We start from the raw sequence: 13,435 nt of genomic DNA, 5'->3' as shown, positions 1-13,435 counted from the left end.
CAAATTCCAGCTGAGTGTCCATCTGGAGCGCGGATGTCCTCTGCGACCATTTATTTGCCTGGGCTTCTAAGACCCACTCGAGAAGGTGTCTAAGGTGGGGCACCTTCCGCTATTCGAGAGGGCGCCTGCAGCCTCCGTGGTCAGAGCTAACCTGGTGTCACGGGTTATATTGATTTTCTGCGTAAACCAAGCCACTCAGCTTCTTTTCTCCACTGAATTTTCCTACTGAGCTATCCTTATTTCAGCCGCTTTTCTCCACTGAATTTCCTCACTGAGCTATCCTTATTCTATTACTCTTTATATCTTTGATGAATAAATAATTAAATAAGTCGCTGACGCCGTCCCCGCTTCGAATACCCTGGATCAGCCGGGGCTGGACCCCGGCACCCCCATGGTCTCAAATGTTAACATTCTCATCAGGTGTTATAGGGCATAATAACATTAACAGTTATTTAGAAGTCATTATATGTTTGACTAGCTTCTAGGCTCACCGTTAATTCTTGAAACATACTACTTTCTCCTAGTATTTTTTTTTTCATTTTCCTAGAGTGTAGGTAAATTATTTTATTCAAGAATTTATTCCCATGAGAAAACATTTCAACTCTCTGCATACCCAACTGTGTCCCCATTCTCCCTCACAAACAATGGCCTCGCTGAGTGGCTGGCAGGGAGTGATGCTGTTTCCTCAGAACCCATGCAGGTCTGGTCCTGGGACGAGCAGAGGGCTGCACAGAGGACTTCCTGGGTGCCTGGGGAAGAAGCAGCAGAGGAAAGAGCATCTCTACGCTCGACGGTGTTCTGCAGTTGTCTCTTCTGTCAACACATGCTACCTTCTCCTTCTCTATAATTACTGCCCAGATTGCAGAGCCCCACGTGTTCTTGGGGGCTTCCCAGGTGGCACTAATGGTAAAGAATCTGTCTGCCAATGTCAACACAGGAAACATAAGAGACTGGGTTTGGTCCCTGGGTCGGGAACATCCCCTGGAGTAGGAAATGGCAACCGACTTCAGCATTCTTGCCTGGAAAATCCCATGGATGGAGGAGCCTGGGGGTCTACAGTTCTTGGGTCCTAAAGAGTTAGACACGACTGAAGAGACTTAGCATGCATGCACTTGCTCTAATTGATTCAACCAGGACTCCTTCCAGGGATATTCAGGATGTTTCACTCTTACTAAATCAGGCTACAGTGAACATCCTTAGACACACTTTTGTATATTTTGGTAGGCTTTGGTTCTAAAAGGGAATGTTGGGTCTAAGGGCATGCTCACCTAAAATTTTGATAGATACTTCCAAATCACCATCCAAACTACCTACCATCTTACTCATCCACCAATGGGGAACAAAGGTTTCCATTTACCGATATTCTCACCAGTTCTGAAAATTACTTGCCAATTGGATGAGTGAAAAATACTCTCAATTTTTTTTAATTGGCACAACCTAGCTGGTGATGTTGAACATCTGTTAGTAATATATTGGCAAAGTTTATGAGCATCATTTTCTTTTGGCTTCATACTTTTCACTTATCTGGTATGTTCTACAAAAGTATAACATATCAGACCTGCTAATAGCACCTTTCCCTGTATTCTAGGGTTGTATGCATTACTTTCATTTCCTCTTTGTCATTTTAATGTGCTTGTCAGGAGGTGTAAATAAGTGTGCTCAACATGCCATCTTGAAACAGAAATCTATTAATTTTAAAGATCAATAAATTGACCATTTTTCTACTACAGATTTATCCAAGGAAGAACAACATTTGGAAGCACAACCATCTCTGAAGAATACTGGACAACAGAGAGACAGAATAGAAAATCAAGAAAAGAAGACCACTTTAGTGAAAGAAGAACAGGAACTACCACCAAAAAGAATTGAAGTAATCCATCCCGTAGGGGAAGGTGGTCAGGAAGATGATACAGAAAAATACAAGTTTAAAAGAAGTCCAGAAATCAGTGACATGGGTGATATGCCAGATAAAAATGCTGCTCCACATATCAAAATACCCTTCAGACAAAGAAAGCATTATTCATTCACGGAAGCAATCGAAAACCTGCATCACGGGCTTCCCGCCTCAGGTGGGCCGGCCAACGCAGGCAGCACGAGTTACCCTCACAGCACAGGCAAGCACCACAGTCACTCGGAAGAAATGAAGCTGGAGCACCCTGCCATCGCCTACGAACCCTCCTTCGCTAAATCTTACAGAACAAAGGCAAAAGACACAACTTTCAGGGAGAAGAAAAGCAATCTAATGGAGGAACTTTTTGGATCAGACTATGTCTTAAAAAACAACCAAACAAGTACTACTGTTATGAAAGAGCCTGAGGAGACTTTGCGGAGTACGAAGATACATCATCTACCCTCTAGCCAGGCGTCCGCCAGCAATGCTTTTGGAGATTCTGGAGTAACTGGAGTAAATTCTATTAAGTCATCTTCACCCACAGAAGGAAAGAGAAAGATAATTATTTAAATATAATCAGTATCCTAACCCACTCTGGCTTTATGGGCCTTTAGTCTTGTAACTTTAATGTGTGTGTTTTCAATACTTAAACTGATTTTTTAAAATTAAGGTTTTGTTTTATTTCTAATCTAATTTTAAAAGTTCATTGTATATTAGCCAATTACAACATTTCAAATACAAAATTACATCTTTTTTCCTACAACTGAAACATGTCCACTATCTTTTGGAAGACTAATTCATTATATTATTTCAATATTCCATGGGGCTCCATAGCTAATAAGTCTGTTAGTCAACCCAAAACATACACATCTCATACCTGTCAGAACCTTATCAGGAATCAGACTGCATTGTAACTTAAAAACATGGAAGCAGCTCTGAAAGAGAAGCTCTCTCTCTCCCTTTTTTTTTAAAGAAAAGACAAAAAAGCACATTGATTACCAAGCTTGGTTTTATGAAAATTATTTTTGAGCATCTCTTATTCAGGTAAACTGGGTATCCAATATCCTGCCCTGGTTATTAACACTTTCCTCAAGTACACCCAAGAGTCCATATTTTTTATTTATATGTGTTGAATACCTGTAACTTAACCCTTTTTCTATCAATCTTTAAAACAGTATATTGTAATAATTAGTGTCCACTGGGTTAGCTGCTCAGTCCTAATGAATATATTCATTATACTTAGAATATTTTATATTAGGACTGTACAGAGGAGACTGTATTCCCAATGTTAATTAACTTACCTTCATTCATAATATCAGTTCAGTTCAATTCAGTCACTCAATAGTGTCCGACTCTCTGTGACCCCGTGGACTGCAACGTGCCAGCCTCCCTGTCCATCACCAACTCCTGGAGTTTACTCAAACTCATGTCCATTGAGTCGGTGATGCCATCCAACCATCTCATCCTCTGTCATCTCCTTCTCCTCCCGCCTTCTTTCCCAGCATCAGGGTCTTTTCCAATGAGTCAGTTCTTTGCATCAGGTGTCCAAAGGATTGGAGTTTTTAGCTTCAACATCAGTCCTTCCAATGAATAGTCAGGACTGATTTCCTTTAGGATGGAGTGGTTGGATCTCCTTGCAGTCCAAGGGACTCTCAAGAGTCTTCTCCAACATCACAGTTCAAAAGCATCAATTCTTCGGCACTCAGCTTTCTTTATAGTCCAACTCTCACATCCATACATGACTACTGGAAAAACCATAGCCTTGACTAGATGGACCTTTGTTGCCAAAGTATTGTATGTATAAGGGTAACTTATTTTTCGCCCTTATGGCAGAAAGTGAAGAGGAACTAAAAAGCCTCTTGGTGAAAGTGAAAGAGGAGAGTGAAAAAGTTGGCTTAAAGCTCAACATTCAGAAAACAAAGATCATGGCATCCAGTCCCATCACTCCATGAGAAATAGATGGGGAAACAGTGGAAACAGTGTCAGACTTTATTTTTGAGGGCTCCAAAATCACTGCAGATGGTGACTGCAGCCATAAAATTAAAAGATGCTTACTCCTTGGAAGGAAATTTATGACCAACCTAGATAGCATATTAAAAAGCAGAGACATTACTTTGGCAACAAAGGTCCGTCTAGTCAAGGCTATGGTTTTTCCATTGGTCATGTATAGATGTGAGAGTTGGACTGTGAAGAAAGCTGAGCACCGAAGAATTGATGCTTTTGAACTGTGGTGTTGGAGAAGACTCTTGAGAGTCCCTTGCACTGCAAGGAGATCCAACTAGTCCATCCTAAAGGAGATCAGTCCTGGGTATTCATGGGAAGGAATGATGCTGAAGCTGAAACTCCAATACTTTGGCCACCTCATGCGAAGAGTTGACTCATTGGAGAAGACCCTGATGCTGGGAGGGACTGGGGGCAGAAGGAGAAGGGGACGACAGAGGATGAGATGGCTGGATGGCATCACTGACTCAATGGACATGAGTCTGAGTGAACTCCGGGAGTTGGTGATGGACAGGAAGGCCTGGCATGCTGCGATTCATGGGGTCACAAAGAGTCGGACACAACTGAGCAACTGAACTGAACTGATTTATAATTTAGACCATATTATTTTCAAATATGTTTATGGGTTGGTGTGTAATATTGTTGATCTAAGACTGTAGTTGATCTAAGAAATGTTAAACTTCATTCAAGCCAAGCTGAGGATTAAAACCTGGAGTCAACCTTTCAGAAGGCTCTAGGACTGTTCCGCCCTCTAAAGGTCAAAGTGCAGTTATGTAAGTTTTGTGCAGTTATGTAAGTTATGTAAGTTTTTAAGGCAAAGGGTTATCTATCAAAAGATTATCTACTGTTGCTAGTTTACACAATCCAGATCTACACATACAAACAGTGAATCACCATGACCTTGTAACATCAAGAAGGGAGGTTATCTTCCTGAGCAGTGGTGATCCTTCCTGAGACTAAGAAGGAATGTTATCTCCTAAGGAGGTCTGGTTAATGCAGACACACAACAGACACCAAAGGGGAGAGAGAAGGCCCAATTGGGCAGAGGAAATGTTTATGTTTAAAGTCTCACCATAAAATAAGAGCTTTATTTCATTAATAGCAACACCCTTTTGAAAACTGGGAATAGCCAAATAAATTTTCCAAAGGAAACAGAAGTCATGGTTGGAAAAGAATTATATTTAAAACCAAAGATGAGATAAATACTAGAACTGGCATAAGCTTTGATCTTTATGAAAATCATAGGGGGGGAATAAAAAAAAAAAAGATAAGGGGAGAGAGGGAGGGAGGAGAGTTAGAATTCTCAGAGGCTTCTAGAGGGGAAGACCTTAATGCACATGACATTATACAACTGCTCAGCTCTACATTCTGGAGAAATGTACTAAAAGGATTCTTAGAAATGGTCGTGGTGGTGGTGTTCATTCGCTAAGTCGTATCCAACTCTCTACAACCCCATGGACTGCAGCACACCAGGCTTCCCTGTCCTTCACCATCTCCCAAAGTTTGCTCAAACTCATGTCCATTGAGTTGATAATGCCATCCAACCAACTCATCCTCTATCATTCCCTTCTCCTCCTGCCTTCAATCTTTCCCAGCATCAGGGTCTTTTCCAATGAGTGAGCTCTTTGGATCAGGTGGCCAAAGTATTCAAGCTTCAGCTTCAGCATCAGTCCTTCCAATGAATATACAGGATTGAATGAAATGGTGTACAGAGTAATATTACAATATTCCAACACCTACTCCTGCTTTATAGCAGATGGAGATTTTTAGGGGATCTTTTCTTATGCCCACAAGAAAAGCACAAATCGTAACATTAAATCAGAGCAATCTAAAAGAGCTTCTGTAGGGAATATTTTAAAATATAATCTAATATAAACTAAAATGGTTATTTTTCTGGTCATCTTATTTTAAAAATTATAGGTGTAGGAAGTTAGAGTAATAAACTAAAATGATGAATTTTTTATTTCTGAGATTGTGGCCAATTTTTAAATTTATTCTTGGCTTTTTTTTTTTTTTTTAACTGTGATTTTCTATAATGAACACAATTTTGTAAACAGGAGGAAAAAAGGTTTCAAAATAAAAACAAGAGAGCCATTTCATGTAGGCTGGTATACAAGGTCCTCTGGGTCTCCTGCTGTAAAAAGGCTAAAAATGCCATAGTAACTATATAAACACATTTCTTGATCAGTTGTTGAGCGGGTAAACACTCAGGAAAGTGGGCACCAGGGAGGCAGGAAGGAGGGCTCTGAAGTCAGCTTCCGCCTAACAGGTTGTCGACTGAAAAAAAGTTATGCTTTATTCCACAGACAAAACTGAGGACCTAAGCCTGGGACTCATCATCTCAGGTCACTCTGAGGGATTGCTCTGAAGAGGCGAGCAAGGTGGGAAGCCAGGGTATATAGTTTTCACAACAAAGACCAGGTAGTCAGAACATCTAAAGATGACTGTTAAAGAAAACCAGGCATCTAAAGTTAAGGAATTTAGTGCACCTACATATGGGAAGATGCAAGAGTCTGGGCTCACTGAAATCATTCCTTTGATGCACACTTGTTCTGAGGCCAGAATCCTGTTTTTTCACATGCTGAGTCTCCTCAGGGCGCACTGTCAGGGCAGCTGCAGCAGTTGACCACTAGATGGCGGGCATCCTGTTCCACTGGCACTCACCTTGGGGAGGCTGCAACACCGTGGCCGCAGCATCCTCTGTTAATTGACATGGTGGGGACATTTCTAGTTCACCGAGCATTTGATAAGTATCCAAAAAGCCTCCAGGATAAAACCCAGAGGACAAAACCAGCCCAAGTAGGAGTCTCAGAGGAGTTCCCTCCCACATAAGGGGACATCCAGCCTCCATGAGCTCCCAAACTGTCTTAAACTCTGAAACTCTGTAACCGTAATCAGCATTCATCCTCAGGAAAGCCTGAACTGGGTTGTTGTTCCGTCACCAAGTTGTGTCCTAATCTTTGCAACCCCATGGACTGAAGCATGCAGGCTTCTCTGTCCCTCACCATCTCCCAGAGTTTGCCCAAGTTCATGTCCAATGAATCGGTGATGCCATCCAACCATCTCATTGCCTGTTGCCCTCTTCTCCTTCTGCCTTCAATCTTTCCCAGCATCAGGGTCTTTTCTGACGAGTCAGCTTTTCCCACCAGGTGGCCAAAGCACCTTGGTGCTTCAGCTTCAGCATCAGCCCTTCCTAAGAGTATTCAGGGTTGATTTCCTTTAAGATTGACTGGTTTGATCTCCTTGCAGTCCAAGGACTCTCAAGAGTCTTCTCCAGCACCACAGTTCAAAAGCACCAATTCTTCAGCACTCTGCCTCCTTTATTGTTCAACTCTCACATCCATACATGGCTAATAGACCATAGCCTTAACCATATGGTTACCCAGTATTTAAAATCTAAAGTTTAAAGTGATCAAGGCAAGTGGTATCCCCAGGGCAGTAGATAGGCAAACCCTCTCTGGAAGAAGCTAGCTTTGATCCAGGCCTCAAGAAATTCCCAAGAGAGGTAAGAGAAAGCCACAAGAAAACAAAGTGCTAAGAGAACCAACGGGAACAATAGATAACGGGGTCAGCTCTGCGAGTTATTAACATGTTAGTGTTATTACCACTGTGGACAAAGAATCTCATTTGCCATTTCAGTAAACAAAGGATGCTGGGGCCAGAAAACCATCAGCCACTGCAGCTGCCCCTGATGGCCAAGGGAAATTCAGGATGGAGAAAAACAGGATACAGGCCCTGGAGAGTAAACATGTATATCAAAGGAATTGTTTCAGTAAGCCCAGACATCTCAGGGCATGGCTGCATTCCAATAAAGTAAACACACGCAGCCTATAGGCCAAGTCCAGCTGCTGCCTGATTTTACAAATAGTGTTTTGTGAACCTTATCCTAACAGATAAACTTCAGGCAGGAGAAAAGTGACTTGAGATGTTTAAAAGGTCTCATGCAAGAGAGTAGTAAATGTGTAATTTTAAGTGACTTACTGCTTTTAAAAATTTTGTATTTATTTTCAGCTGTGCTGGGTCTTCACTGCTGAGCAGGCCTTTCTCTAGTTGCGTCAAGAGGGGACTACTCTCCAGCTGCAGCTCATGGGTTTCTCACTTCAGTGGCTTCTTTTGCTGCTGAGCACAGGTTCCAGGGCACGTGGGCCCAGTGGTTGCAGTTCCTGGGCTCCAGAGCACAGGCTCAGTGGTTATGGCACAGGTTTAGTTGCTCCGCAGCATGTGGGTTCTTCCCAGAACCGTGTCTCTTGCATTTGTAGATGGATTCTTTACTACCATGCCTCCAGGGAAGCCCCGACATTACTGTTTTTTATTTAACTTTTTATTTTGTATTGGGATATAGCCAGTTAACCATGTTGTGACAGTTTCAGGTGGGCAACAAAGGGACTCAGCCGTACATGTATCCATTCTCCCCCAAGCTCCCCTCCCATCCAGGTTGCCACATAACATTGAGCAGAGTTCCCTGTGCTATACAGTAGGATGAACAAGTTAAGGAATTTAGTTTTATATAATTGATCCCTCATGGTCTTGCAAAAAAGGAAGATACAGCTGAAGTATCCTGTATCATATAAGTTTATGACAAGCATAGCATTCACACTGGGAGGAAAGGACTGGAGTTAAAGTGTTGTGAGTCTTACACTGCTGATAAGAGTAAAATATTAAATTTTAAGCTCTGATATAAAAATCTAGTGTAAGCACTAAAGCAAAAATCTAGTGTAAGCACTAAAGCAAAAATCAACTTCAAAACATATGGGAGAGACAGATGTGAAAAACAAAAGGTAATTGTGAGATAAAACAGAGAACATGTCATGGTCTCTGCCCCTGGTTCTGGGCACAAGGTTCCTGAAACCCTGGCGATTCCAGTAATGAGATCACCAAGGGCATCTTTTGTTCTGGTCTTTGGTCCTTGCCTCCAGCTCCTGGCACTGAGCTCCAGAAGCCCTTGCCATTTCCTGGGTGATGGGAGGGTCTTTTTTCTATGAATTGATTCTGGGTGGCTCCTGAATGGCTCCTGGGTGGGGACTGGTCACCACGAAGACCAAGCCATGGTTGGAAGCTTGGATCTGTCAGCCATGCATTCCACTGTCTTGAGTGGGGAGGGGCTGAAATGGAGTTAAAGACAATCATGCCTACATGCCTACATGATGAAGCCTCCATAAAATCCCAACAGTACAGGGGTGGGGAGCTTCTGGGTTGGTGACCCCATGAAGATTTGGGGAGACTGGCATACCCGCAGAAGGCATGAAGCCCCTGCCCTACAAATTCCTTCCTCTTGATGTTCATTGGGGTTCTTTATCCCGTCCTTTATAATAAAACTGGTAATAAAACTAGTAAATGTACATCATTTTGCAGACAAAGGTCTGTATAGTCAAAGCTATAGATTTTCCAGTAGTCATGTATGGATGTAAGAGCTGGACCATAAAGAAGGCAGAGTGCTGAAAAGTTGATGCCTTCAAATTGTGGTACTGGAGAAGACTCTTGAGAGTCCCTTGGACTGCAAGGAGATCCAACCAGTCAATCCTAAAAAAAATCAACTCTGAATACTCATTGGAAGGACTGATGCTGAAGCTGAAGCTCCAACACTTTGGCCACTTGATGCCAAGAGCTGACTCACTGGAAAAGTCCCTGCAAAGACAGAAGGTCGGAGGAGAAGGGAACGACAGAGGATGAGATGGTTGGATGGCATCACCAACTCAATGGACATGAGTCTGAGCATACTCTGGGAGATGGTAAAGGACAGGGAAGCCTGGTGTGCTGCAATCCATGGGGTCACAAAGAGTCAGACATGACTTAACAACTGAACAGCAAAACAGTTAAGTACATGGTTTTCCTGAATTCTGCGAGCAGCTCTAGCAAATTAATCAAACTGCAATTGCTGAGGAGAGGGCTGTGGGAACCTCTGATATTTAACTGGTCGGTCAGAAGCACTGTGACAACCTAACTTGGGATTGGCATCTGAAGTGGGAGAAGGGGAGGGGGCAGTGAAGGTACTGAGACCTTCACCTGTGGCATCTGAAACCATCTCCAGGTAAAGTTTGTCAGAACTGAGTTAACTTGTTGGACAGCAAGCTGGTGTCCCAGAGAGTTGGTTGTTATGGGGTGTGAACTTAAAAAAATATTCACAGCCTTAAAGTTGAGAGTTATGTTTTATTTATTGAGAATTTTTAGGACTTTAAGCCCAGGAGGCAGCACTTCAAGTAGCCCTGAGAGAATTGCTCCAAGGAGGTGAGGGGAGGAGCAATAAAACATGATCAATATGCAAAAATCTATTTCTATATACCTGAAACAAAAAATCTGAAATTTTAAAACAATTCCATTTATAATGGCATTAAAAGAATAAAATACTAATGCATAAATTTAACAAAAGATATGCAATGTCTATCATTTGAAAACTACAGAACATTGTTGAGGGAAATTAAAGATCGAAATAACTGGAAAGACACCCTGTGCACAAGGACTGAAAGATAATGTCAAGATGGCAACACAACCCCAGCTAACATCACTGAAGAAGCTGAAAAGCTGATTCTAAAATTCAGATGGAATCACAAGGGACCTAGAACAGCCAAAAAAATCTTTCAAAAGAAAAATATTGGAGGCTTCACACTTCCTAATTTCAAAACTTACTACCAAGCAACAGTAATCAAAACACCATGGAATTGGTATGAGAATGATATGTAGATGGATGGAACAGAACTGAGTCCAAAAAACAAATCCATGTATTTATAGTCCACTGATTTAAGTCTCTTTAACAAATGGTGCTTGCACAACAGGCTGCATGCGTGCATTCTCAGTTGCTAAGTCGTGTCCAACTCTTTGTGGCCCCATGCACTGTAGACTATCGGCTCCTCTGTCCAGGGAATTTTCCAGGCAAATATACTGAAGTGGGTTTCCGTTTCCTCCTCCAGGGGATCTTCCTGGAGCATACCCAGGTCTCCCACATTGGCAGGTGGATTCTTTACCACTGAGCCATCAGCGAAGCCTGGACAACAGGATACCCACATGTAAAAGAATAAAACTGAATCCTTACCTCACTCTGTATATAAAATTAACTCAAAATGAACCAAAGACCTAAATGTAAAAGCTAAAACTATACAACTCTGAAAAGAAAACAGAGGCATCAACCTTTGAACTTGGATCTGGCAATGGAGTCTTAGGAATGACACCAAAAGCACAAGCAACCTCTAAAGCATCAGCAGCATACACAGCGTTCATTCAACTTAAGGTTGGACTCAACAGCAAGAGTCGGTGCTCTCCATACTGAAAGAGGAACGCGTACACTTTATGTTCCAAACACGCAGGCAGCAAAGCCGACACACACAAACAATGGTGAACCTGGGACTTCCCTGGAGGGCCAGTGGCTAAGACTCCACACTTCCACCGCAGGGAGCAGAGGTTTGACCCCTGGCCCAACAAGCTAAGACCCAACAAGCAGCATGGTGTGCACACCACCCCCCGCCCCCAAAAGGAAAAGAATAGTGAACCCAGACAGAAAATGAGCCATGTGTCCCAGGATCCACATGGGGTGCAAACACACAGAGCTATGGATCCGGTGAGACCACCAAAAGGCTCCAAGATGAACTTGTAAGAGAACAGCACCCAAGGAAGATCCCCTAACTGCTAATTGGTAACAGCTCAACTATGAATACTCGCTGAAAAGGTGTACATGGGCCTTAGGTGAAAACCATTATTTGGTGGAGTTTTTTTTTTAGGTTAAATATTCCTGGGTTTTGACTTACAACATGCTGGGAGGGGTATAAAAAAGCCTAAGCAACAGCCTCTGGCCCTAAAGGCACTTACAGCATCAACAGAAGGAAAACCCTTTATCACAAAAGAAGTACCTGAACATTAGGAATCAGACTTCCCTAGTGGCTCAGATGGTAAAGAATCTGCCTGCAATGCAGGAGACTGCGATTCGATCCCTGGGTTAGGAAGATCCCCTGGAGAAGGAAATGGCAACTCACTCCAGTATTCTTGCCTGGAAAATCCCACGGACAGAGGAGCCTGGCAGGCTACAGTCCATGGGGTCGCCAAATAGTCAGACAGGACTTATGGACTAAGCCACCACCAAACGTTAGGAATAAAAACACACAATAGCAGATATCACAAGTCAATACAAAATGTGTTGACAGATTAGTCATACTGACGCTACTTCAGATGTTCAGACGAGGAGGGGAAGAAAAAAGAAATCACTATCATCTAAAGTGGTCAGAAAAAGCTTCATAAATAATCTTAAAGGTCCAATAAAATATAAACAGGAGACATAAGAGACAGGGGGTTCGATCCTGGGGTTCAGAAGATCCCCTGGAGGAGGGCATGGCAACCCTCTCCAGTATTCTTGCCCGGAGAATCCCATGGACAGAGGAGCCTGGCGGGCCACAGTCCATAGGGTTGCAAAAGAGTCGGACACGACTGAAGTGACTCAGCATACAAAATATAGATTGGACAGAAGAGGCATCACACATACTTGCATGCACACACACACACACACACACACACACACACACACTGCCCCCACAGACCTGTGTATAAGAAAAATCATGGGCGGCCAAACAGTCTGGCCATGTCAAGGAAGAGTAAACTAGCCGAGGTAGCATTCCACCCTCCTGTGCCAGTAACAGACTGTATTAACCACATACTAAAATGATTGTGGGTTTGTATATAAAAAGATTTCCCTGCTTGATTTATCATAAATTTAGAGCAAACCAAACCGGTATGAAGAGAACTTTAAATTTTTTTTTTGGCTGCGGCCTGCAGCTTGTGGGATCTTTGTTCGCCCACCAGGGAACAAACCCTGGCCTGGCAGTGAAAGCACAGAATCCTAACCACTGGATCTCCAGGGAATTCCCACTTTAGACGTATCTTAAATCAAACAGATGTCTATTTTCATGTGAGGCTACAAACCATATCCAGCAATTTTTAATAGGAGCACAAAACCTAAAGCTATCCATAAAATTTTAGAAAGAAAGGAAAAGCTCAAACGATGACACCACAGTCCCAGTTGTGTGGAATCTCGGGAGACTTCGCTTCCTAGTTCCTTTTCTGTACTTTCCAGCTAGGATTTTAAAAAAATAAATAAAACTTTTTGTGGAGAGTTTTTTAGGTGTTACTTTTAAAAAGTTATTTTAAAAGCACATGTATCAATTTTCACAAAGGTATGAAATACCACTGGAAGACACTGGCAGCAGTGACAACTCTGGAAACCTGAGGGACGTGACAGCAGAAGCTTAGAGGATGTACTTTTATCACAGCTTTTTGTATCTTTTGAATTCAGTCCCACATTTACTATTAAAAAAAAAAAAACTTTTCAAAAACCACAAGGATGTGAAACATGACAGACATTTAAATGCCCCCTATTTAATCTTCACAAACTATTATTAATGTATGTGGAAAAAAGGGAACAGCTGTGAATTATAAACCTTTTCTTCCAGCCTCAGTGAAATCTGTCAAAATGCGTGCAGAAAGACTATATCCTTAGTAGAGAAATGAGGATCTAGCCCAGGGGACTTTCATGGATTAGTGACCCCAGGATGCGCCTGGGGGTGG

The 13,435-nt window shown here is 42.4% G+C and overlaps 1 protein-coding gene across 5 annotated transcripts in view; it reads left to right on the top strand.

Moving 5' to 3' along the window:
• The window catches only part of LCA5L (lebercilin LCA5 like), a 42,129-nt gene extending 39,573 nt beyond the window's left edge, over positions 1-2,556 (top strand). For all 5 annotated transcript variants that reach the window (XM_055569713.1, XM_055569709.1, XM_055569711.1 and 2 more), the window contains one exon: positions 1,731-2,556. In XM_055569713.1, the coding sequence (XP_055425688.1) occupies positions 1,731-2,461 (731 nt within the window). In that variant the 3' untranslated portion in view covers positions 2,462-2,556. The remainder of the gene's footprint in view (positions 1-1,730) is intronic.
• The last annotated feature ends 10,879 nt before the right edge of the window (positions 2,557-13,435 follow it).

The sequence above is a fragment of the Bubalus kerabau genome, chromosome 2, assembly GCF_029407905.1.
Source record: "Bubalus kerabau isolate K-KA32 ecotype Philippines breed swamp buffalo chromosome 2, PCC_UOA_SB_1v2, whole genome shotgun sequence".
NCBI classification, from domain to species: Eukaryota; Metazoa; Chordata; class Mammalia; order Artiodactyla; family Bovidae; genus Bubalus; species Bubalus kerabau.
This window is presented reverse-complemented; position numbering and strand designations above follow the sequence as displayed.